Source organism: Eulemur rufifrons, chromosome 28 (genome assembly GCF_041146395.1).
Source record: "Eulemur rufifrons isolate Redbay chromosome 28, OSU_ERuf_1, whole genome shotgun sequence".
Lineage (NCBI taxonomy): Eukaryota > Metazoa > Chordata > Mammalia > Primates > Lemuridae > Eulemur > Eulemur rufifrons.
The window spans coordinates 40924294-40951278 of NC_091010.1; the positions used below are offsets into that span (position 1 = coordinate 40924294).

At 35.6% G+C, this 26985-nt stretch overlaps 1 protein-coding gene across 1 annotated transcript in view; it reads left to right on the top strand.

Annotated features, from left to right (window-relative positions):
* The window catches only part of BTAF1 (B-TFIID TATA-box binding protein associated factor 1), a 72576-nt gene that overhangs the window by 16058 nt on the left and 29533 nt on the right, over positions 1 to 26985 (top strand). The window contains exons 8-21 of the mRNA XM_069460456.1: positions 609 to 698; positions 1899 to 1994; positions 2091 to 2267; positions 5341 to 5481; positions 6309 to 6433; positions 8932 to 9052; positions 13433 to 13537; positions 14503 to 14652; positions 14951 to 15093; positions 15391 to 15565; positions 17002 to 17205; positions 23017 to 23443; positions 24570 to 24760; positions 26078 to 26231. Of these exons, the coding sequence (XP_069316557.1) occupies positions 609 to 698; positions 1899 to 1994; positions 2091 to 2267; positions 5341 to 5481; positions 6309 to 6433; positions 8932 to 9052; positions 13433 to 13537; positions 14503 to 14652; positions 14951 to 15093; positions 15391 to 15565; positions 17002 to 17205; positions 23017 to 23443; positions 24570 to 24760; positions 26078 to 26231 (2299 nt within the window). The remainder of the gene's footprint in view (positions 1 to 608; positions 699 to 1898; positions 1995 to 2090; positions 2268 to 5340; positions 5482 to 6308; positions 6434 to 8931; positions 9053 to 13432; positions 13538 to 14502; positions 14653 to 14950; positions 15094 to 15390; positions 15566 to 17001; positions 17206 to 23016; positions 23444 to 24569; positions 24761 to 26077; positions 26232 to 26985) is intronic.

A 26985-nucleotide genomic window follows, 5' to 3' on the forward strand; every position in this document is an offset into this window, starting at 1 on the left:
AGTGCCAGGGTTACAGGCATGAGCCACCATACCTGGCTTGTTTTTTCGTTTAAAGAGATGCAGGGTTTTGCTTTGTCGCCCTAGTTGGAGTGCAGTGGCTATTCATAGGCACAATGATAGTACACTGCAGACTTGAACTCTTAGGCTCAAGCGATCCTTAGCCTCCTGAGTCACTGGGACTGAAGCTTTATGCCACTGCACTGGGCTGGAGCTTAGTTTTGATCCATATATTTCTGAAATATTGGTGTTAGGGCTATAAAGAACAGTAGATGATACTTTTCTTTCTTCTCCCTTGCCGAGAATAGTGCTGAATGCACCTAGAGGGTAGGGGAGTGACAGCCATGTGGATTTATATCCCAAAAAGGTTTTAAAAGAGCTATTTTGTGCTTGAATTTAAAAAAAATTTTGTATAACCAAAAAAGTTGTGAAATTAATATATGTAATTCTTTTTGGATAGCTGAAGAAAATCACATTCTTGTAAAGTATTAATACCACTTAGTTTATCTTACTTTCTTAAAAATTCAGTGTCCCTTTTTCATACCGAAGAAAAGTTAAACTTGGTTTCTTAAACATTTAACTTCTGACATTTGTTTCTTGGTTCTTTTTAGGTGCGACATGGTGCAGGCACTGGACTTAGGGAAATTCTTAAAGCTCATGGGAAAAGTGGTGGTAAAATGGGAGACAGCACTTTAGAAGAGGTAAGTGTGTGGCCAGGCGCGGTGGCTTACACCTGTAATCCCAGCACTTTGAGAGGCCAAAGCAGGAGGATCTCTTGAGGCCAGGCATTCAAGACTAGCCTGGGCAACATAGCGGGACTCTCTCTCTCTCTCTACAAAAAAGTAAAAAAATAGCCAGGTGTAGTGGCACATGCTTGTAGTCCTAGCTACTTGGGAGGTTGAGGTGGGAGCATCACCTGAGCCAAGGAGTTGGAAGCTGCAGTGAACTTTGAACTTGCCACTGCGTTCCAGCCTGGGTGACAAAGCAAGATCTTGTCTCAAAAAAAAGAAGGAAACGAAAAGGAAGAAATATGGAAAGGTGAATATGAGGAAAAAAGTAAGAATGATAGAAAGAAGTCTGTTAATAGACAAAGGAAAAGTGAATTCACTAGACAGAAATGTTCATATTCAGAAAAATTGAGAGAAAAAATGTAGAAGCAAGAGTATTTGAGCAGGATATAATAGATTGGAAAGTAGAGTAAAATGAGTAAGAGGCTAGTTGAGAGGTCAGTGAGCAACATAATTGGTGTAGTATGGAGACACTGGCAATAGGATAGATAGTAGATATGTGACAGGTACACTTGATATCAGAGCAATTAAGTAATTAGTTTGTTTGTTTGTTTGTTTCTTTCTTTCTTTCTTTTTTTTTTTTTTGAGATGGGATCTCGCTCTGTCACCCAGGCTGGAGTGCACTGGTCTGGTCATACCTCACCGCAGCTTCCAACTCCTGGGCTCAAATGATCCTCCTACCTCAGCCTCCCATAGCTGGGACTACAGGCGCGTGCCACCATGCTCAGCTAATTTTTCCTTCCTCCCTTCCTTCCCTTCCTTCCCTTTCTCCCTTCCTTCCCCCCCGCCCCCCCGCTTTTTTTTTTTTTTTTTTTTTTTTTTGAGGCAGAGTCTCACTATGTTGTCCAGGCTGGCCTTGAACACCTGGCCTCAAGCGATCACCCCACCTCAGCCTCCTGAGTCACTGTTTCTTAATTTCTCTTGCAGTATAAGTGACATAATAGAATCCACGAATTTTAAGAATTTTGATAATAGTATATATGAATTGAATGAATAATCAAAGGGGATATGGGCAGTATTTTATCTTTGATTTTTGGACCTAAGGTTGTTACCCTGATCACCTGTAAAAAGTATGATCTTTGTCTATTTTTAAAAAGTATTGTGTTTTAACAGATGATCCAGCAGCATCAAGAGTGGTTGGAAGACTTAGTTATTAGACTCCTTTGTGTTTTTGCCTTAGACAGATTTGGAGACTTTGTTTCTGATGAAGTAAGTATCACCGCAGGGAGGCTTTGCCCAATCATATTACAAATTCTACAAAATAAGTTTTTGCAAATATGACTTTTCTTCTTTTTTCCTCTGTAGGTTGTGGCACCAGTTCGTGAAACTTGTGCTCAAACATTAGGTGTGGTTTTAAAACACATGAATGAAACAGGAGTTCATAAGACTGTGGATGTGCTGCTAAAATTGCTTACACAAGAACAGTGGGAAGTTAGACATGGTGGTCTGCTGGGAATAAAATATGCTTTGGCAGTCCGTCAGGTAAATACTTCAGTTTTTGAAGGATATGTGGGAGGGTTTTTTCACTTTTATTTTCATTGATCATTCAACATGGCCCTAGAATCCTTAGTGTTACAGAGAAGCCAGTCCTTCAAGATTTGTCTTGTTGATATAGTGTAATAGAAATAGGTGACACTGATAAGAATTTAAGTATAAATCAAAAGGTGGTTACACTGTCTGCTCTTTAGGGTCAAGTATTGTTTTTCCTCTTTAAATCCATTGCTGCAGTCAATTCAGAGCTTTTCGTGTTTTGTTTTAACTCATTTAAATATTGAATACATGCACTGAGGGCTTTAAGGCACAGTGCTAAATTATGCAGCGTACATACAGCAGAATAGACGTGAAATCTACCTTAGGAAACTTAAAGTAAGTATGAAAGCAGCAACTTATATGGTCACATACTTTGCACATTAACTGTCAATGTTTTCTTTTATCCTTTATAACAAGGCTTATGAGAAGAAAATGCAGATCGTCTTACCATTTTCACATAGGGAAATATGTTCTGAAAAGTTAGATGCCTTGCTCAAGGTCACAAAACTAGTTAGGGTTAATACCAGAACTAGAAACTAGATGGCATGTCAGTCCAGGGTTTATTGTAATGTCATACTTCATCTAGGATGAAAATACCTGCATATGCACATAGTCTCCTACTTAGGAGCATTAATGTTTCTTAGTAGGTTATTGAAAACTCTGATACATTGTTTTTTGTGCTCTGGCTAGGAATTTGGTTCCTATATTGGCCCACAAAAGCCTATTTCATTCATGAATATAATATGTCTGAAGTCTTTTACTAAACTAAAAGTGCTATATAATCTATGTTTATACATAACATTTTTGTGAAAAATTGATTCAGAATTCCAGTGAGATGCCAGTGAAACATCTCCTTTCCTTTTCTCCCTATTTCCTCACCATAGATCTGGTGATGGAGTTAGGGACTTTGATAAACAGTTGCCTTGTCCCTGAGAATAATGATGCCAGCAGAGTATGAGTGATGAGAGGAAAGGAGTGTGGAAGGGGAGATTATGAATGAGGAGCTAGGGAGAGACCAAAACCCAGCCTTGCCTTTTCCTTTTTCCCTTTTCCCTTTCCTTCCCTTTCCTTTTCTTTTCGACAGAGTCTCACTCTGTTGCCCTGAGTGGAGTGCAATGGTATCATCATAGTTCACTGTAACCTCAAACTCCTGGGCTCAAGCTTTCCTCCTGCTTCAGCCTCCCAAGTAGCTGGGACTACAGGCACATGACATGACTCCCGGCTAATTTGTCTATGTTTAATAGAGACAGGGTTTCACTCTTGCTCAGGCTGGTCTCAAACTCTTGAGCTCAAGCAGTCCTCCTCCCTTGGCCTCCCAGAGTACCAGGATTACAGGCATGAGCCACTGTACCTGGCCCTGAACCTTTTCTTACAGTTTAATTTCCCTGAATGCTTTCCAGACTGGACCCTGGACCAGTACTGTGAGGGCCTTATTTCACTATTATGACTACTTAATGCTTTGTCTCTAAATTGTTTTTGTCTCTTCCCTTGTTCACTTTTTTTCTATGGTAGCTCACTGCAACCTCAAACTCCTGGGTTCAGTCCTCCTACGTAACAGACTAGAACTTCTCTTTCTGTCCCTAAAGGCAAGTTTACAGGCCTTTTGAAGTTTACTAAGATGTCATTGTGGTTGTCTTTTTTTTTTTTTTTTAAACTGCCAGCAGCAAACCATTCCCTCTGATTCTGCTCATAGACCCAAACACTTTCTCTAACTTCTTTTCTCCCTCCGCTTCCTTCTTTGCTTTTCCTGGCCCTTTTTAGTCTCTTCTGCCCTTGGCAACCACCCCCTCTCTCCTATGAACAAAACCTTTTTTCTGTGTCCTGCTCTCTGGCCTCTACAGAGAACAGCAGAATTATGTGCAAATGGAAAAATACCTTACTGGTTTTTGTAATGCTATCACTATTTCCTAGCTAGACCAATTCACAGTGAGATTCTTACTGTATGATGACAGGAGTAGCCTGTGGGGAGATGACTCTGTTGGGGAGAAATGATGAGAGATTAAATTGGTATAATGAGAAGTCAAAAGGTATGGCTTTTCTTTCACTCTTCTCTCATAACCCCTTTGGTTTTCAGTGGTGTTGAATGAGAAATGGAAGCAGAGGTTCTAGCATAGGGGTTTGTATGTGTGTGTGTTCAAGCAGAGAATTCATAGTCTTACCTAGAAAACGTGTTCTAATGTTTTAAGTCATATCGGGTAATGTAGTGCTTAATGCCATTGTAGTCTTTTTTAAATGGGATTTGTTACGTAGGCTTCTACTGATGCTTTGTTTTTTTTCTGTTTCTGTGATTCTTTTTTTGTTTTGTTGAAGGCAGAGTCTTGCTCTGTTGCCCTGGGTAGAGTGCAGTGGTGTCATTGTAGCTCACTGCAACCTCAAACTCCTGGGTTCAAGCGATCCTCCTGCTTCAGTCTACTGTACTGAGTAGCTGGGACTACAGGCATGAGCCATGACACCCAGCTAATTTTTCTATTTTTAATAGGGAGGGGTGTTGCTCTTGCTCAGGCTGGTCTCGAACCCCTGACCTTAAGTGATCCTCTTGCCTTGGCCTCCCAGAGTGCTAGATTATAGGTGTAAGCCGCCACATGAGGCCGATGTGATTCTTTTTTAATAAATGCAGTCATAATGATGTTTTGGTCAGCGATGAACCACATAAATGGTACTATGAGATTATAATACAGTATTTTTACTGCACCTTTTCTATGTTTACATATGTTTAGATACTTACCATGTGTTACAGTTGCCTACAATATTCAGTAAAGTAACATGCAATACAGGTTTGTAGCCTAGGAGCAATACCCTGTTGCTAAATCATTCCTATGTTGGTATTCCTATATAATCTAGATTTGTGTAAGTACAATGATGCAGTCACCTAATGACACATTTCTCAGAACGTATCCCCAGTGTTGACATGTGTGATTGTAAATATTGGAATTTATGCTGTCATATGGCAGATTTAATTTAAAAATGTTTAAGCATGATAATTGTACTATAGAAAATTAATATATTTTCATGTACTGTTTTACAGGATGTAATTAATACTTTATTGCCTAAAGTTTTAACTAGAATAATTGAGGGACTCCAGGACCTTGATGATGATGTCAGAGCTGTTGCTGCAGCATCATTAGTGCCTGTAGTAGAAAGCCTTGTATATCTGCAGACACAAAAGGTAGATTAAGTATTTTTACATTTTCTTCCTTATATAGAGCTTGTTTATGTTTTGGATAATGGAGTTTTAGGAAATACATTGAGTGCTTTTTTTTTTTTCCTCTTTCATCCTCAGTTTTCTTTCAACAGACAGCCCTGTGATGCATGCAATCTTGATTTTATATTATTCTTAGGAAGAGTGAATTGTGTTTATCTACTTCCCCTTCATATACATAATATATAGGGAACTTCCTTGAGAAGAAAGGCATTTCTTCTTTATTTTACTCTTGGTTTTTAGATATATGGGATTCTTGTCTGTTTTGATTTTGGTTTTTGGCTTTTGGTTTTTTAATCTGGTCTCTTTTAAGATCTAGCTGACTTTGCATTTTATTATCAAAACCAGAACATAAAGTTGAAAGTACAATCAAACAGTATTTTAAGAGCTCAGAAACTAAATTTGTCTTTTTATGATGATTAGTACCATTTTAAATGAACTAAAATTGCTTTGCATAAAGAGGCATGTCTGTGTCTCCAGTATTGTTTTCACAGTTAATTTCTTACATAAATAGAGTATTGGTTGTTTTATTTGCTGAATTCTACTGTTCATATGAGCCTGGTTAGGAAGGCAAGTGCCAAAGTAGAATTGAATAGCACTAAAAAAATGGTTTGAGAATTGTTAGGAGGCAAATAATGTTTCCTCCTTAACTTTGATCAAAACTGGCACTGTCCAAGGTCATTGGAATTATATGTGGTGTTGAATCAGTAGTGACCCCTGGGATACAATTAGGCAGGGCTTATGAATTTTTTGTGTAAAATTGGTAACTGTTTTCTTGAAAACCAATCTTACAGGTACCCTTCATTATAAATACGTTATGGGATGCTCTTCTGGAACTAGATGATCTAACAGCTTCAACAAATAGTATTATGACTCTTCTTTCATCCTTGTTAACTTATCCTCAGGTCCAACAATGCAGGTAAATATTTCTAATTAGTGGAATAAAGTAAAAAGCCTTTACATACCTTCCCAGATAATTAAGCCTAAACATAAAATATTTTAGCACCTTTAAGAATGGTACTGTAAGTTGAGATTGCCAAAGAGTACTATTTTCAGGAGGCCTTTTCTTCTAGCCACCAGCACATTTAGGGCAGGAGCTTATAAACATCATTTTCTTTAACCTTTGTTTACTTCAGTTATATAATTCATTATCCTGTTCATCCTATAATAGTTTAGAAATATAATCATTGCATATTATTTCCGGCCCTAGCCACAGAATATACAATTTTAACCTCATTTAATGACATTTAGTTAATGGGATTATCATTGAACCTCAGCTTTATATTTTCTAAAACTTCCCCTCTGTAAACTTTTTCTTTGTAATGTTCATTTCTTCAACTCTTGTTCTTGATTTCACCAATTACTTGTGAGAAAGGGAACACATAATAATGTAATACAATGCTCAAAATCAGAGATCAGATAAAGCCAAAAACATACACCAAAAATTTAAAGTGTCATTGATTTTCCTATCCTGGTATTTGAAGTGAAGCTCAGCTAATTAATGTATTCCCTATCTTTTAGACAGTCTCCTGAATATTATTATATCAGAGGTAGAGAATAGTATCCTTAGAGATAGAGAAGAAAAAATTATTATACCATTTTCAAAAATTTACAGATGAGAAAATTAATGTCCTTAGTCTAGTGAGGACATTCAGTGAGTATTCATATGATTATGATTATAGATGATTTCTGGCTCTATGATTGGCTATTTCCAGTGAAAACCATAGATTTATGAAAAGCATGTAGAGATTGTTTTAAATAATGCTGACCTACTATTGGCACTACTTTAATGCTAAATTTAGGTTAGTAGACAGCCCACAAGTAGGCATAGCAAAATAAGTGCCCATAAAAACAAAAATGAAGTGGTAATGCAAAGACTACTATTTTCAGGAGGCCTTTTCTTCTTCTAGCCACCAGCACATTTGGGGCAGGAGCTTATAAACCCATCATATATTGGGTTTCCTAATTTTTGGATGTTTCTATGACTAATGAAAGCTGTACAATTTGAATGAGTTAATCTATGTGAAAGCCCTCTGTAAGCTGCAAAATGCAGGGGTTTTTAATTACTGTAAAACATAGGTTGGTAAACTTTTTCTGTAAAGGCTCAAATAGTGAATATTTTTGCTTTGTGAGCCAGACTGTCAAAACTAACTCTGTCCCTGTAGTATAAAAACAGCTATAGACAATGCATGTAAAGTAATGAATGTGCCTGTGTTTCGGTAAAACTTTTATTTAAAAAAAATGGGTGGAGTGGATTTGGCCTATGGATCTTAGTAGATGGTGTCAGGAAAAACTAGATAATATAAGAAAATGAAAGAATGTAGTGAAAATTCTGTTAATGTGAAATAATGTAGATTTCCATCTTTTTTGTTTCGAAATTACCTTATTAGAAAATTTGCTTCATATGTTGTGATATTTGGCAGATACTTTCCAGCTTATGTAAGAAGAAATGCAGCATGTCATTTGAAGCATGAACAATTATACTATTAACAAGACCTTGTTATAGTGCTTTTATATATTTTGAGTCTTTTTTATGTCTGTGTGTGCATGTGTTTAAATTAGAATTTTATAAGTTAACTTACTAAATGTGTCAAACCTACAAGTAATTAAAATAGTGTTAAAAGATAGGCCTCCTGAGAGGAACCACAAAAGACAAATAAATAGTTACACCGGCATATTCTTTTTTGTTCATGCCATTTTCTACAGAGGCATATATTTCACATGCTACTGATCAATCATTTCCTAATTCCAAGTAACTTAAAATGGTTCATGACTGTGACAGGAATCCTGTGGTCCAAGTTAGCCTAGACTTGGCTTTACTTGCTTCCCCATTTAAAATCTAATCTATGAGAAGGAAGAAATTTGAGTTTTCCTAAATTAGTAATGCTAAATCAGGGTAATAAATTTGAAAGCTACTACCACACCACCTCTTGCTCATTTGATATGTTGCAGAGATGATCCCAAAGGGGGATGGAAGTTATATGCATCTGCCCTTTGGATTTAGCCATGGGGAAGGAATAAGGATTAGCAATTCTGATTGTGTAGGCTTACTACTAGCTATCATAAGGTACATGTCCTATTTTCCTGAGTAAGAATAATTATAAGCGCAGTTATATTAGAAAGTTATAACTTGATAAAGGTAATACATGGGATTAGTGCCATAGAAGAACCCAATGTTAGTATTTCTACCCTTCATTACTGCATTTGCTCTGGCTCTTCTGGTGCTATAATAACAGTTTTGAATGACAGTGTTAAGGGAATGTTCATATGAAAATTGTATTATCTTTTTAGAATTTATTCATCAAAAAGTCACTTTTTGTCAGCATCTCTAGGTCCACATGAGAATGATACTTAGATACTGTATCTACGGAGTTTCAACTGAGAATAAGTAAGATTAATTTGTGTCTCCTTTATTAGTATTCAACAGTCACTCACAGTTTTAGTTCCACGTGTCTGGCCTTTTTTGCATCACACTATATCATCAGTTCGAAGAGCCGCATTGGAAACTCTGTTTACGTTATTATCAACACAGGACCAGGTAAGAACTAATAACTGTGTACAGCAATCTTGAAACTTATATAAGTTAATTTTATAAAACAAACCTGACCATTAGCTTACTCTTGCTGCATATTCCATGATCAGGAGAATTCTGGGCCTAGTAAAAGTGGTACGGTAACCATGTAGAGACACATATAATCACCATGAGAGCAGAAACATTTTAATATTGTATTCTAGGTTGTATTCTTAGCACTTGGAATAGTGCTTAACACATAGGAGGTCCTCAGTAAATATTTGTTGAATGAATGATTGCTTAGTCCCTCCTGCTGGAAACCTGTTATTTAGTCTTTGCTTGCTCTTTTTCTGTATGATTGACTATTGGGTGGTTGGCAGAACTCATCCCAGGGTAGAAGGCTGCATTTGAAGCTCTGAAGTATAACTCTTAAAGACTGACCATGGAATTCCCAGGCTCTTGCCTCCTCTTAAAGATTACTCAATCTTAAAAATATGGTATTTCAGGCCGGGCGCGGTGGCTCACGCCTGTAATCCTAGCACTCTGGGAGGCCGAGGCGGGTGGATCGCTTGAGGTCAGGAGTTCGAGACCAGCCTGAGCAAGAGCGAGACCCCGTCTCTACTAAAAATAGAAAGAAATTATATGGACAACTAAAATATATATATACAAAAAATTAGCCGGGCATGGTGGCGCATGCCTGTAGTCCCAGCTACTCGGGAGGCTGAGGCAGAAGGATCGCTTAAGCCCAGGAGTTTGAGGTTGCTGTGAGCTAGACTGACGCCACGGCACTCACTCTAGCCCGGGCAACAGAGCGAGACTCTGTCTCAAAAAAAAAAAAAAAAAAAAATATGGTATTTCCAAGGTTAGTATACTTCAGGAGTCGTGTATTGTGATGCCTATAGAGATCGTTCAGGTAATATCAGTGTGTGGACGGAGCCTGTGGTGAGCTGAGGAGTCCTTGCCCTGTTTTTTATAAAAAGCTTCACATTCCTATTTTTTAAATAACCTTATATAGGTCAAACAAAATACTTAGCATTTAGGAAAATATCAGTAAGAATTCCATTCTTCTAGCATGATATTATACATAGGTACTATAGTTTGGGCCAATTATCTTTAAAAAACAGTGGTAAATTTTTTAAACCATAGATTATTGCATGAATAAATGCCTCTTTTATGTTTACTAACTGTGCGTTTCCATGTGAATTAGGAATATTCCATGTAGACTTGCTTTAATCTGCAGCATGGTATTGAATTGAACTTTTTTGTGAATAAACATCTGTAAATTTTGTTTTGCATTATCCCTTTGGTTTTGTCTAATCAGAATTTTCTCTGGAACAACTGTCAGGTCTGTTTTATAATTCTCAGTAGATCAGCATGATGTGACAACTGGCATGGGTTCTTAATTTTCATTTCATCTTTGTTTTAATTTTGTGATTTTTGCCTAAATGTTTTTGATATTCTTAAGTTTATATAGATCCCTTAAAGTTATCATATTTCTTCCTTTCACATGATTCTTTTTTTTATATGTAGACTTTATTTTTAAGAACAGTTTTAGGTTTACAGAAAAGTTGAGGGAAAAGTACAGTTCCTATATACCCTTTCATATCCCTCCCACCACCCATACATAGTTGCCCTTATTGTTAACATCTTGCACACAAAAGTGTGGCACATTTGTTACAATTGATGAACCAATATTGGTATGTTATTTTTAACTGAAGTCCCTACTTTACATTAGGGTTCACTCTTTGTGTTGTAGAATGTACGGCTTTTTACAAATGTATAATATGTACCCACGATTATAGTATTATACAGAATAGTTTCATTACTTTGAAAATCCCTTTCTTTCCCTCTCCCTGAACCTTTTACCTTTTCTGGAATGTCATAGTTGGAATCATAATATGTAGCCTTTTCAGATTGGCTTCTTTCACTTAGCAGTATGAAATTAAGTTTTTGCCATGTCTTTTCGTGGCTTGATAGCTCATTTCTTTTTATCTCTGAAGAATATTCCATCATACAGATTGACCACAGTTCATTTACCTATTCATCTATTGAAGGACATCTTGGTTGCTTTCAAATTTTGACAACTATGAATAAAGCTGCAGTATACATCTGTGTGCAGGTTTTTGTGTGGACCTAAATTTTTACCTCCTTTGGGTAATTACCAAGGAGCATGATTGCTGGATTATATTGTAAAGGAATTTTTAATTGTGTAAGAAACTTCCAGACCATCTTCCAAAGTATCTATACCATTTTGCATCAGTGAGTGAGAGGTCCTGTTCTCTACTTTATGGCCAGCATTTGATGTTGTCAGTGTTCTGGATTTTGGCTATTCTAATAGATGTGTAATGGGATATCATCATTATTTTAATATCTAGTTTCCTGGCAACATATGATGACAGCCATCTTTTCATATGCTTATTTGCCTAGACTTTATTTTTTAGAGCAATTTAGGTTCATGCAAAATTGAAGGGAAAGTATAGAGTTTCCATATACCTCATCCCTTATCCTCTACGCAGCCTCCCCCATCATCAACATCCCACACCAGAGTGGTACATTTGTTATAGTCGGTGAACCTATATTGATACATCATTATCCACCAGAGTTATAGTTTACATTATGGTTCACTCTTGGTGTTGTACATTCTGTTGGCTCAAGAAATAATGTGTATCCACAATTATATCACATAGAATAGTTTCACTGCCCTAAAAATCCTCTGTGGTCTACCCATGTATCCTTTGCTCCCCCAGTTGTTTTTAATAAATTATAAAGTAGAATTTACTAGAGTAACCAAGTTTGCAGCCTGAGAAGATGACTGTAGTTTATATCACATTTATTTGTCATAAATATAGGGGGACATCTTCTTCTATAAATGTGACTTTGGGATCTGTAAGCAACTGCTTGGATTGCCAATGATGGGGGAAAATCAGAAATGAAAATAGATTATGGAAAAGTAATATTAAATTATTTGCTTATTGCTATGACAGCTTTCCTAATTCTGTTAAGACTGTCCTTAATTTTCTCTGATGAGAAAAGAAAGAGAACTTTTCTTCTTCCCAGCTTCCGTTTCCCTTTCAGTAAAAAGTAAAATTAAGGCATAGCAAAGTGGTGAGTATTCTCCCTCAGCTAATGATTTTGTAGGCTGTTTTAAACTTCTTTAAAACCATCTTCAGAACGTACAACCTTGGTCCTATCTTTGTCATTAGTTTTCCATTGGCTAGAAAATTATAGTGGCTTTCTAAGTTATACACATATTATCCCTAGAACTTGTAGGTTTCTGGAATTTCAGTTAAGAGTTTCAAACTTCTCTTCAGTCTTTTCCAGATATATTTTTTTGCCTTTAAAATAAAGTCAGGGGACCAGACTGGGTGTGGTGGCTCACGCCTGTAATCTTAGCACTTTGGGAAGCTGAGGCAGGAGAATCACTTGAGCCCAGGAGTTTGAAGTTGCAGTGAGCTGTGATAATGCCACTGCACTCTAGCCTGGGCAACAGAGTGAGACCCTGTCTTAAAAAGGAAAAAAAAAAAAAAAAGTCAGGGGTCAGGGGCTGTAATAGGTGCCGTGACTAGTTACTAGAAGTTTTCTGATGGTCAGTCCTAGTCAGTGAACTTGTGATTTGAACAACCGTAGACAACATGTGGGATTCCTTGTTCTGAGAATTCTGAGCACACAATAGATAACTTGGTTAAACACTATTTGGTTGATTGATTTGGGTAGACCTATGAATTGTTGAGAAATTCCTTAGATTGAAATTCTTAACCTAGGCTTAAGGAGATTTCTGAAAGCCCTGAAATTGGAAGCAAAATGTTACATATACCTAAGTATGTACATATGTATGTTTTTCTAAAAAAAAGAGTGTGCATAGCTTTCATCAGATTTTCAAAAGGTCCCTGACCCAAAATGCATTACGAACATTTGCCTTAATTTTGTTGTGAACTCCAAGTAGAAGATTCTAGGTTGGATGTCATCTTATAATTCATTACTTGCATTATTGGTGAGCACAATAATAAGCTGTGATCATTTAGCACAGCCTCATTTTTCAAATTTTCCTGACAAAGCAGTGAGGTATGATGTAACTAAGGAGATGTTACTGGTTAGAGCTTGGTTCCATATGGAGGATGATTTCTACATATTTGTGGCAAAATTCAGTGTTGTTTAATGATAATCAGACATTTTCCATCTCTCCAGTGATTATATGCTATGGCTATGCAATTTCTCTAAACCATTGGAATAATAAATACAGTATTTGTTGCCTCAAAATCTTGTCAAAATTTATAACCAGTTGAATCTTTTTGATAAAAATATGCATTCTTTTTGTAATTCATATGTTTATTATTCAACTTATAACCCTTTAAGGAAGCTGATATTCAGAATTATATGCTATAGCTTTGATTCTGTTTTTGTTTTCAGAACTCTTCATCTTGGCTGATACCTATCCTGCCTGATATGCTCCGACACATTTTTCAGTTCTGTGTTTTAGAAAGCAGCCAAGAAATTTTGGACCTCATTCACAAGGTACATAGTGAATATATTTGCGTTCCTTTTCCTAGTAACTTTGTAGATTTTTTTAAAATTTCATAATTGCTTTACTGTTGGTCAGGGACTTTAAGAAATTTGAAATCATCCAAGAGACTTGGAAAGTCCAGAGATCTGCAAGATGAGATGGGGAACTAGGTTTTTTATGGGATGTAATAGTTAAGTTTTGGTTGGCCATGCTTCCTCGTCTTATTAAGTATTTTTTGGGATCTGTTGGTAATATATAGTCAAATTATCATGTATTTTTCCCTTAGCAAAATTGGTCATGAGTGTTGGAATCTTTAAAGGAAGGGCCTTTTGATATATTTAATAGCATTTATGGAGGGAAATGGCACTGTTGTACCTTTAGACTTTATTAAGTTAATCTTGAATTGTTGCCCTCTAAGATGGCTCATTATTAACAGTAGTGTTACTTCTGCATGCTGGTCCTGCCCATTAGGCATCAAAAAAGTACCTTATTAAAATCATATATCAAGACTTATACTGTTTTTAATTTATACTAGGATATTACCACCCCTAAATTTAGCAGAGAATTTTTATTAGAAGCTATTATATTTTGAAGTGTGTGTTGAATATAAGACTGCATTAATATTGAGTCTTATGATATATGCAAAGTTTATTTCAGTGACTTGTTGAGATTTTCACAACTCTATATTATTTTTATGGGCATATTTTATTTTGAAAGGTTTTCATAAATTATTGAAGAAGATCCTTTATATTACCCCCTTTAAAAAGAAAACTTTCCTTTGCATTACTTTTAGTATACAAACCTATCAAAAAATAGTACCATATTTCAAAATAAGTCTTTGTATTGAATTTTTAAATTAATCTATGTGGTATTTCCTACTTTCTTTTTTTAATTTAGTATTCCTAAAAATAAGTATTACGTTTTGTTACCACTTATTGGAAAAGTTTCACCTCCCTGTTCTTCTTTTATACTATAGGTTTGGATGGAGCTGTTGAGCAAGGCTTCTGTTCAGTATGTGGTAGCAGCTGCTTGCCCATGGATGGGTGCTTGGCTTTGCTTAATGATGCAGCCTTCTCATTTACCTATTGATTTAAATATGTTGCTAGAAGTAAAAGCTAGAGCCAAGGTAAGTGTAGAAGTCATAATGTATTTGTATGTTCAACTCATAATTATTAACATAGTAGCCATATAAGAAATCTGTATTGCTTTGTTAAATGTGATTTCATTAATTTAACATAAGTAAGGGAGAAATTTTTATCTTATTATGACCCTGACAAAATGAGTAGTAATTTTTATCTATTAAAATTTTCTGAAAAGAACTGTATTTTACTGGAATTCTAACAAATGATTATATTTTTGTTGTTGCCTACTAAATTTTAATGATTACTTCTTAATTATTGTTTTCTCTTCCCTTTTCTCTCTAGGAAAAAACAGGTGGTAAGGTGCGCCAAGGCCAAAGCCAGAATAAAGAAGTACTTCAGGAATATATTGCAGGTGCAGACACCGTCATGGAAGACCCGGCCACCAGGGATTTTGTGGTTATGCGGGCCAGAATGATGGCAGCCAAGTGAGTATACATTAAATGTCAGGTAATCATAAGTTCACTGGTCTGGCTTTCAAAGGTCATTTAACCAAAGGATTCCTCTGATGTGTCTGTCAATAATTCTTTTATCACACTAGTTACAGCCTAAGAAAAAATTGAAAAGTAAATATTTTTAATTTTTTTAAGTTTTAAAATATGATTTATATCTTCTTATGAAGATAAGATAGGAGTTGTTATCTTCTATGGGAAAAGTTATGACCTCAGTAAAGGGAAATTTTACTTCAAGTAATTTCTATAGTAACTTCCTTTTTTCTCCCTCAGGTTGTTAGGAGCACTTTGCTGCTGTATTTGCGATCCAGGTGTAAATATGGTAACCCAAGAAATTAAACCAGCTGAATCCTTGGGCCAGTTACTGCTCTTCCATTTGAACTCCAAATCTGCCTTACAGAGGATTAGTGTAGCTTTGGTAATCTGTGAATGGGCTGCTTTACAAAAGGTAAGATTTTGCCCCCAAAATAATAAAGACAAATTAAGTAAACCAATTTCCATTAGCTGTTAGGATTATTTACATTACAAAAGTGAAAATATTCTCTGTACAAAAATCCAATATTTATAGAAAGTATTGCGGATTATATTGAACATTATTTCTATCCCATTTGCCTTTAACCCTAGACATTTTTCTTAGAACCACCATTCTTGTACCTGAGAATGCTAGCTGTGCCCATACTTAATATTTGCTCTTAACCCTACAGTCGGTTAAGAAATGTTCCTATTAAAAATGTGTATATATGGAAGCAGTCCAGAAACTGTTGGTCATCCATTCCTCTAGGTTTTGAGTATTAGAGATCCATTTGTATGGATAATAGCAATGGCAGAATTTTAAATCACAGGAAGAATAAAATCTCCACATTTAAACCAAAATCTTCATGTTTCCAGATAAATCATTCCTTTCCATCCTCTTTAATGTTTAACTTCTATTAATAGTAAGATGTATGATTTTGTGTAAGACTTGCTTCTGTAAATCAAAGAAACTTCCTACTGGCTTTGTTTATTCTGTTGACTGGAATTCTGGAAATTTAACTGTCTGCACTTGCTGTGAGAGTTGCTTGTTACTGCCTATTAGCAGTTTGTCAAAGCTGTGTCTAAAAGTAATTGAGCCATGCTCTATTACAGCTGAGACCTCTGCTTTGCCTTTGGAAAGAAGCAAAGCTCATCTATTTTTAGGCAGGACTCAGGTGTGCTGGAGAGGCAGTGATGCTATGTTTTTGTGCCTCTCAGACTCAGCAGCAAGTGTTGACAGTTCGGTTTCTGGACCCTCACAGAGCTTCTCTGGACTTACTCTGTGAAGCCCAGGCTGATCACCCAGATCCCACAGAACCCCTCATGGCTCACCACTGAGGCCATTCCCCCTCTGGTTGGGGCAGGCAACAACCAGAGAGAGTGGGAAGGGTTAGTTAAATTTGGGGGCAGGTAAGTAGCTTTTAAATTATGTATCCATTTCTACAGTATGGCATGTGAAGCTATGGGCTCAACTGTTAAGAAATGTAATAATGAGTTTTTAAATCACATTTTTAATTAGTGCATGCTAGATTTTTTTCTGACTGATTTCTTTTTTTACAGTAATATACTTTAAAATCTGTGCTTTCTATATATACACATATAAACAAATTCAGAGTAAAATAAGAGTAATTAGGTAGAAAATTTAATGGAATTTTAATAGGTCTGTGTGCATGTTCTGTAGTTATTCATATTAAAATTTTAGAGTCGTTTGGGTATAATACCTTTTCTCTAACTATGTTCTGGGAAGTAACAGAACATAGATTGAAAATACATAGAAATTGAGAACTTGGTAGTCAACAAGGGAAGATTTAGGTATCTATAAAGTTATGTTTATATATTTTCCCTGATGATTTTTTGTCTATTATATTTTAGGAGTGTAAAGCTGTTACCCTGGCTGTGCAGCCACGTTTACTTGATATCCTTTCAGAACATTTATATTATGATGAAATTGCCGTTCCATTCACACGAATGCAGAATGAATGTAAACAGCTTATATCATCATTAGCTGATGCACATATTGAAGTTGGTAATAAAGTAAATAACAATGTTTTAACAATAGATCAAGCTAATGACCTGGTGAGTAATGAAATAGCTTTCTTAATTTTAGGTAGAGCATGAGAGTAAGAATAGAAATTTGTTGTGACGTGTTTACCACAAAAACCTACTAATTTGTTGAGTCTGTCTGTGGCTTGGTAGCCTGTCACCTCTGCCCTTTAGAAAGCTTATTTCATTGTATTGACTTTTCTTCAAATAAGAGGGTAGGGAAGGAATTTTTTTTAAACTCAAATTCTGACACATCAATGCATCTTTTTTAGAAAAAGCTGTTAAATTTTGCCATTTCAGTTTTACTTAAGACTGGCAGAGTATAGAAAGAACTGCTGCTACAATTTCTTCTCTCTATTTCCAGCCTATAATGAAAATAATCAAATGTACAGAAAACATGAGAAAATTACACAATGAACATCCATACACAACAGCTAGATTCTACAGTTAAAATTTTACTAAATTTGCTTTATCACATGTACATTCAACTGTCTACTCCTCTATCCAACCACCAATCTGTCTTATTTTTTTGATACATTTCTGTTAGTTTCAGATACCAGTACACTTTAGCATGTATATAATTAACTAAAATTCAATAATTGTTTGTGATTTTTTGCTCTGTTTTGAGGTTAAGTTTATGTACTAAAGTATACAAATCTTAGGTGGACCATTTGATGAATTTTGACAGATGCATATACCTATGAAACCCAAACCCTTATCAAGATATAGAACATTACTATCTCTACTTCGCAATATCTGCCTCTCTCTGCCCTCAACTAACAATGATTCTGATTTTTCTCCCACCCTAAATTACTTTTGCCTGTTCTACAATTTCATATAAATAGACTTATACACTGTGATCTTTGGTGTAAGGATTTTTTTCAGCATGATGTTTTTGAAATTTATCCATGTTATATGTATCAATAATTCTTATTTATTACTGAATTTTATTCCATTGCATGCATATACCACAATTAGTTTAAGCCATTTTCCTATTGATGGCTACTTGAGCTAGTCCCAGTTTTGGCTATTGTGAACAAAGCTGCTATATAAACATTCTTCTACAGCTATTTTTGTGGACTTTTTTTTTTTTTTTTTTTTTTTTTTTTGAGACAGGGTCTCAATCTGTCATACGGGCTAGAGTGCAGTGTCATCATCATAGCTCAATGAACCTCAAACTCCTGGGCTCCAGTGATCCTACTGCCTCAGCTTTCTGAGTAGCTGGGACTATTGGTGTGTGCTACCAAGCCTGGCTTATTTTTTTTTGTAGAGACAGGGTCTCACTTGTGTTCAGGCTGGTCTCAAACTCCTGGCCTCAAGCAATCTCCCACCTCGCCTCCCAAAGTGCTAAGATTATGGGCGTGAGCTTCTGTGCCCAGCCTGTGGATATATGTTTTCATTTTTCTTGGATAAATATATAGGAATGGAATTCCTGGGTCATAAGACAGGTATATGTTTAGTTTTATAGGAAACTACAGACCTTTTCCCAAAGTAATTGTGTCATTTTACCCTCTGACTGTCAATATGTGAGAGTTCTCGTTACTCCACGTCATCACTAATGTTTGGGGTGGTCGGTCAGTCTTTTTAATTTTAGCCATTCTGGTGGTGGTTTGATCACTATGTCACTCTGGTTTTAATTTGCATTTCCTTGATGATTCATATGGTGAATGCTTTTTTATATCTTATTGGCCATTTGTATATTTTCCTTTCTGAAATGTTTGTTCAACTCTTTTGTCCACTTTTAATTAGGTTGTTTGTTTATTACTGCGTTGTAGTTCTTTGTATATCTTGGCAGAGTGTGGCTTGCCTTTTAATTCTCTTAATAGTGTCTTTGCATGAGCAGATATTTTAAATTTTGGTGAAATCTAATTTATCAGTTGTTTTCTTTTATGGTTATTGTGTTCTATGATGTGTCTAGCCTTTTGCTATCTCCAGGTGGCAAAGGTATTCACATATGTTTTCTTCTAAAGTTTTGTAGTTTTAGCTTTTATATTTAGATTTATCATCCATATTGAATTAATGTTTGTATAAGTGTGAAGTAAAGGTTGAAGCTTGTTTGTTTTTATTATAGTACCTAGTTTTTTCAGCATTGTTTATTGAAAAGACTTTCCTTTCCCCATTGGATTGCTTTGGCACCTTTGTAAAAAATCAACTGAATTGTAAGTGTGAGTCTATACCTGGGCTCTATTTGTTCAGTCTATTTCTCTCTCCTTATGCCAGCATCAGGAGATTACAGCAGCTTTGTACTTAGTATGCCTGTAAGGTTGGGTAGTGTAAATGAGTTCTTCCCTTTTTTTAGTTACAGGGTCAGAAATTGAGCCACTTCATTTATGTTGGTCCCCATGAAATAGTAATCTTTATTTCTTATCGCCCTTTCTAGTTGAAAAATATTAATAATATGATAGAAATTTTTTTGTTCTCGCCTGTAAGACAAAGCTAAAATTACCATTTTTTCCCGAGTAGTTGTTATATAAAGTTGTTTTTCTCATTGTTGTTATTCTGTAAATTTCCCTTTTTGCCTCTGACCACCTTAAATCTCTCAAATTTTCTTGGTTCCCTTCCTACTATATCTGGGAACTTTTCTTTCTAAAGCTCATCACATGGCCCCTTTTTCAGTGTATTATGCAGAGCCCTTACTCCCCAGTGAAACTACCTTTCTGCTTCATCAGTCGCATTAGTCCAGTTGTTTTGACCTGGGATAGAAGACAAACATAAATATCAATCTCTGGGAGAGAGGATTGAGGGAAGGGCAGTTTTCAAAGGTCCCTTGGCTAAGAGCCATTGCCCTTTGTATCTTTCATTGAAATACCTATTTTCCTATTACCTGCCAAATAAGGGCATTTCCCTGAGGTCTATCCTTGTCTTTTTCACCATTTTCATGGTTTAATTCTTACCTATGTACTATCTACTCTCAGTCTTTTTTATGTTCTTCTATTAGGCATTTTTACTTAAATATCTCACTGTCACTTCAAATTTAACCAAAACTGGGATTTTTTTTTAAAACAGAAAAATGCCTTTTTGATCCATAGTCACAAATCTTGTCAGCATTTTCTTTCTGAAAGTCTCATGTGTTTAATTTCTTTCTGTTTCCATTGTCACAGCCCAGTCAAAGGCCTTACTACTTTTAAGTCTAGGTCCTGACTTATCTTTAAGTCTCCAAGTAGTCTCTGGTCTATTTCATTCTGCATGCTGTGTTGTAATAGTAATGTGCCTTTAGTGCCATTCTGAACATGACCCTCCCCTGCTTAAAAATATTATTTTCTTTTTCCTTGCTTTTTACTTTTTTCGTTTCTTACTTTCATCATCATCTCTGAATTCTTTTTTCTCCTCATTATTTCTGAAGCTTCCTCCTCTCAAGTCCTGGTTAGCTTTCTTCTTGCAGAAGCCCACCACACTCATTCACTTCTGTGTCTCACTCATTCTCACTGCTGTGCCTGAACTTCTATTTCCTTTGCCAGGAATTCCTTACCCCTAACCCTCTATGCTCATTTCTTGATACTCCTCTTCTGTACCTTGTGCTCAGGCTATGATAAGCTATTTTCAGTTCCTTAGATAATGCCCTGCTTTCTACTCCCTACCTCACTTTTTTTATTTGCCAAGATGTGCCTATAACCTGTGCCTTACCCATTCTTTAAAAACCAAGCACAAGTGTGTTACCCTCCTCTGGCAAGTCTCTGCTAATCTCTTCTGCTAGGAAGGGTTAAGAAACCCCCTGTACTCCACAGCATCTTACACTTCCCTCAGTTACATATTAAATTGTCTTAATTCTTTACTTGTATATCTCTCTCCCACATTGGTCTCTGCATTCTTTGAGTATATCAAGGTATTAAGCCATTAAGTCTTACTCATCTTTTAGTACTACTTACTAGTATTCAACTTAGTATTATTGGTTGAATGATTGAATTAATTGGGGAGGGTGATTGGAAGGCCTTCCTTATTTGTCTACAATCATTGAAAATTAACATAAGCATAGTATATTTAGGACAATGTTTTCAAATTTTTAGCTATTTAACTCTGAAATAAATCTTATGCAGAACTGAAATAAACAAAACAAAGTAGAAAAAATAAGCTAGAAGTGGCATTTGATTTTTGTTCCTTTGTGGTGAGCGGATTGACATGGTCAGACAGCTATAGTTCAATTTAAAGTTTTTAGTATGTTATAATGATAAAAGATCTTATTTGTGTGCCTAATTTATTTTACGTAATAAAAGACCAGTGTTATCAGTGTTGTCCATAATGGAATTGATACCTTCTAAGTCTTAAAAATTAGGTTCTCCATTTAAAAAAATTAGGTTCTCCAATGTTATAGGCTTTTCTGACCAATAATGATCAGACTGGATCTATTTATGGAGGCTCTTTATGATTATAGTTACCTATCAAAAAATTTTTATGTAAACCATCGCACAATCTTTAAATGGTAAATAAAAGAATTTATGGGCTTGTTGCAGTGGCTCACTCCTGTAATCCCAGCACTCTGCAAGGCCAAGGCGGGAGGATCACTTGAGCTCAGGAGTTCAAAACCAGCTTGAGCGAGAGTGAGACCCCATCTCTACTAAAAAAATAGAAAAAGTTAGCCAGGCATGATGGCACACACCTATAGTCCCAACTACTTGGGAGACTGAGATGGGAGGATCACCTGAGCCCAGGAGTTTGAGGTTGCAGTTGTCACTGCACTCTAGCCGGGCCAACAGAGCGAGACTCTTGTCTCTCCCCACCCCCCAAAAAAATGCCAACACAATATTCATAGCAGCATTATTTATTCATAATAACTAAAAGGTAGGAACAACCTGAATGTTCATTCATTGATGAATGGATAGATAAAATGTGGTACATCCATATAGTGAAATATTATTAGACCAAAAAAAGGAATAAAGTACTTATACATGCTACAACATGGATGAACCTTGAAATCATTATGCTAAATGAATGAAACCAGTCATCAAAAGACCCGTATTTTATGATTCCATTCATATGAAATATCCAAGAAGACAAATCTACAAAGATAGGAAAGAGGTAAGTGGGTTGCATAGGGTTAGGGGGAAATGAGGAGTGATTGTTAAGGCGTATGAGTTTTCTTTTTTGGTTGATGGAGAAGTTCCAAAATTGCAGTGATTCACAACTCTGTGACTTAAAACCCACTGAATGGTATACTTCATATGGGTAAATTTTATAATTGATGAATTATATCTCAATAAAGTTGTTTAAAAAGATGGACTGAATAGTCTTTTAATGGGGTTTGTAAAGTCTGGTATGATAGTCTCGTAGTCTTAGACAGCTCTTGGTAATTAAAAAATTGATGACTACTGTACGTTTTTGTTTTCTTTTTCTCCTTTTCCTATTGCCTGGGCAGAATTTCTACCAGAAAGGAGGTCAAAGAAAAAATGAAAATAATTCAGTTTAGCAACACTTAGCCACTTAACAAACAGCTACCCTAAGTTTTTCTGAGTTTTCGAATTGAAAATAATATTTTTCCCGAAAAGAAGTTTGTGAATTTTATTATTCTTTAATTAACAGTTAAGTTTATATTTGCTTTAGCTTTCCCATTTCACCAAGTATTCTGTGAGTATGTTAAGGTGATTTTCCTCAAACTCATTAGATACATTTAAAGGATAAGTAATTTTATTCTTCTCAATGTATTTTTCTTAAAGAATATAATGCCAGTGTTAAATCAGATTAAAATCAAGTTTATTTGGGAGTTTTTAGAGTTTACTGAGTGCTAAAACACTACTAGATATTGGGGAACCTAAAGTTGAAACAGAGACCTTGCTGTCTGCCCTTTAGGAGTTTACAGTCTATTTGGGGTTGATATGATTAATGATTTTTAATTTCTTTTTTTCTTAATAGGTCACCACTGTTTTTAATGAAGTCACATCATCTTTCGATGTAAATCCTCAAGTGTTACAGCAGTTAGATAGTAAACGACAGCAGGTCCAAATGACAGTTACAGAGACCAACCAGGAGTGGCAAGTGTTGCAGTTGAGAGTACATACTTTTGCTGCATGTGCAGTTGTGAGTTTGCAGCAGCTTCCGGAGAAATTAAATCCTATCATAAAACCATTAATGGAGACGATTAAAAAAGAAGAGAATACACTAGTGCAAAACTATGCAGCTCAGTGCATAGCTAAACTACTTCAGCAGTGCACAACAAGGACGCCCTGTCCCAATTCAAAAATTATTAAAAACCTCTGTAGCTCACTTTGTGTGGACCCATATCTAACTCCTTGTGTCACATGTCCAGTACCAACACAGAGTGGCCAGGAGAATTCTAAAGGTATATACCTAAACCTTTATTTGGGGTAGAGAAAGAATTAACCATTTAAATTTGTTTTCATTTACTTATGAGTATAATGTAAGCACAAATCCAGTGCATGTTAGATAGAGCCTTTTCCCAATCTGAGAGAAAAAGCTCAGTTATAATGAACTCCTTGTTACATGATGTGCACATACTGCCAATTAGTCATACCCTCTAAATTCAAGCCGTTCATGGAATATCTGATATAAGGTGACTGAAATATGTGAGACAGGGTTCATCCTTACCTTTACCTTCAAAACAATCATTGTATGGCTTACTATATCTGGGCTGAATTGTATCAAATGTCATTTAATGAGAGTTCTTATAAAATCTCTGGTTTCTCTAATTTTGTGCATGTTTTATGAGATGAGTCAACTCTATTTTAGTAAATAATACTTAACCAACTTTTCTGTTTTCAACTGGAGAATTTCTATGGAAAATGAGAACTGCTGTCTGTAGACAGGTCTCAAGGACCAATGTTTCTTCACATGACTGAGTCCGGATTTATTTTTTTGTTAGTAAGATTTTAGAAAAACAAATTATTTGAAATGTAATAGTTTTACAATTTTGGCACCATACAGATCTTGAAAAAAATGTGAACAAACTGGAAGAAGAAGGCAGACATTTTGAACATTAACATTTTAAAAACTCAGTGGAGTCATTCTTCTCTCCTTCTCCCCCTACACCTTATTGCTATGTGAGACAGCATTATTTTGCAGTGGTCAGTGTTTTTCTGAATTCATGGTGACTGTGAACATTTCTTTTAGAGACAACTCAAGTAAAATGTTTTTTAATAATTATGGTTATGCCTGCACACAATAATTTACTTTTTAAAAATTAATATCCTTTAACTGAAGTGATAATTTTTGTATGTGATGTTTCTCATGTTCATATGATTGTATAGCTTGGATTGTATTAGGTATAAACCCTATTCAAATAGACTATTTTGTTAACCATTTCATTGTCTGAAGAAAAGATTTGGCAACCTATAAAAACTGAGGCCTAAAAGACATAGTTTTAAAATATGTTACATCTCTTTTAGAGCAGGAAACATTTGGTCACCTATATTATGATTAAAAAGTTATTTAACTTTTTCCCTTATTAGGATCCAACTCAGAAAAAGATGGAATGCACCATACAGTAACCAAGCACAGAGGTATAATTACACTCTATAGGCATCAGAAAGCCGCTTTTGCTATCACAAGTAGGCGAGGTCCTACCCCCAAAGCAGTAAAAGCTCAAATAGCAGATCTTCCTGCAGGAAGTAGTGGAAATATTCTTGTTGAACTTGATGAGGTAAATAATATTTTTCTTTGAATGCTTTGATTTTTTTATATCTGGCTTAATAATTGAGAACTAAGTTTTCAAATTAGCTTCTAGAATTGTATTTTTAAATGGAAGGACTAGTATTAATAACCTTTTGGAGTACTCCAGCAATATGATCCAGAAAAACAGCAGACTTCTTCAGATTTCTCATGCCTCTTGTAATTTTTACCGGCTTAATTTTATCTTCCTAGGAAAGGAACCTTTGTGATAGTGGATCCATAAGTTATTCATAAATATAAATTTAATTCACTCCCATAGCAGTGACTACAGAGAAGTTATTAAATAACAGCGCAAGCTAACTTTTCTCAATCCTTTCAATGTCAGGAATGCCTGTTAATATTCAGAGGATACGTTTACAAGTGTCAGATAATTGCCACACATTTGACTTTTAGTGGGCCCGAAATTTATTAAATGTGTGTGTGAGGTAGGGATCTGAATTTATTTTTCCATATGAACAGCCATTTATCCCACTACTGAATCTTTTCCTCTCTGATTTGTAATGGCATCTCTGTTATATATCATGCTTCATATTTGTGAGGGTCTATTCAGGTTCTCTATTCTCTTCATTGTCCTATCTGTTCTACAGTACAGTCTTTAAAGACAAATAATAACCAGTGAAAGAAAGTATTTGGTTTTGAAAATCTTACAGTCATGTTATTAAAAATGGAATGAATGCTCTAGTCAGTCCTTTTGTTTGCAAGACATGGGAACTTACCTGAGTTCAGCAGTAAACTATCAATGCTAAAAGACATGTTTCTGTAAAATATAGGCCTGTTTTAAGTTTCTTTTCTATGTCAACATCTTAGCTTATTACATCTTTTTGGGAGTACAAATTTGTGGACTGTACTTACTGCTGAGTAAAAGTTATTAATCTTGGGGTTACCTTAACCACATGCTCTTACTCTGTCCCTTAAGTGAATGTAAATAAAGACAGACCACTTCATTTCTCTATCTTCTATCCAGCTGGTAAGTTTCTTTGGGGTAGGGAGAAGAAGAAACAATCATGTCACTTAGGACTTTCTGTAGAAATAACAGTTATCCTTCCTTATCCTCAACCCCAAAAAAGTATTTTACCTTGGACACAAATATCTAGTTAGGCATTTTAGGCCCATGTAAATTGAATTATTACGGAATGTTTATAGTTGTGATAAATAGGTCTAATAATTGCTTAATTGATTAATGATAACTATGAATTCTTAGATGGTGACTTTTAAATTCTGTTGATAAAATTTTAAATGCATTATGCTGTTTTCTGAAATTCTGTTTTTAACTAACATTCAATTTTAGGCCCAGAAGCCTTACCTGGTACAACGGAGAGGAGCTGAATTTGCCTTGACAACTATAGTAAAGCATTTTGGTGATGAAATGGCAGTGAAGTTACCACATCTCTGGGATGCTATGGTTGGCCCATTGAAGAATACAATTGACATAAATAATTTTGGTATAACATTTTTTTCAGTTTAGTTTTTAACAAATTTCAGTGTATATTAAATATACTCTTATGAAATTAAAAATGCCTCTACCTATTTATCCCAGACGAGCTGGCTAGTTTTAAAATGGAAGGTTGGTTTAAAAATATATGTTTTTTTATTTTCATGTTGTTCTGTATATTTTTTTCTTTTTCTTTTTTCTATTATGTGTTTAGAAAGAGATTTGAACAGGTGCAATAGCTTGTGCCTATAATCCCGACACACTGGGAGGCCAAGGAGGGAGGATCACTTGAGGCCAGGAGTTGAGACCAGCCTGGGCAACATAGCAAGACCCGGTCTCTGCAAAAAATGTAAAAAAACAAAAAACAAAAAGAGCTGAGCATGGTGGCTGAAGCAAGAAGATCACTTGAGCCAAGGAGTTTGAGGCTGCAGTGAGCTATGATTGTGCCAGTGCACCAGACTGGGTGATTGAACAAGACCCTATCTCTAAAAAAATAAAGAACATATAAAAATTAAAAATAAAAAGAGATATTTGAAATAGATCATTATGTTAAACTTCTTTGGTTGCTTTAAGTGTAGTACTCCAGCACTTAAGGTCATGGCATTTAATTTAACATTAAAAAGTAAGGCTGGCACGGTGGCTCATGCCTGTAACCCTAACACTCTGGGAGGCTGAGGCAGGAGGATCCCTTGAGGTCGGAGTTTGGGACCAGCCTGAGCAAGAGTGAGACCCCGTCTCTAATAAAAATAGAAAAAATCAGCCGG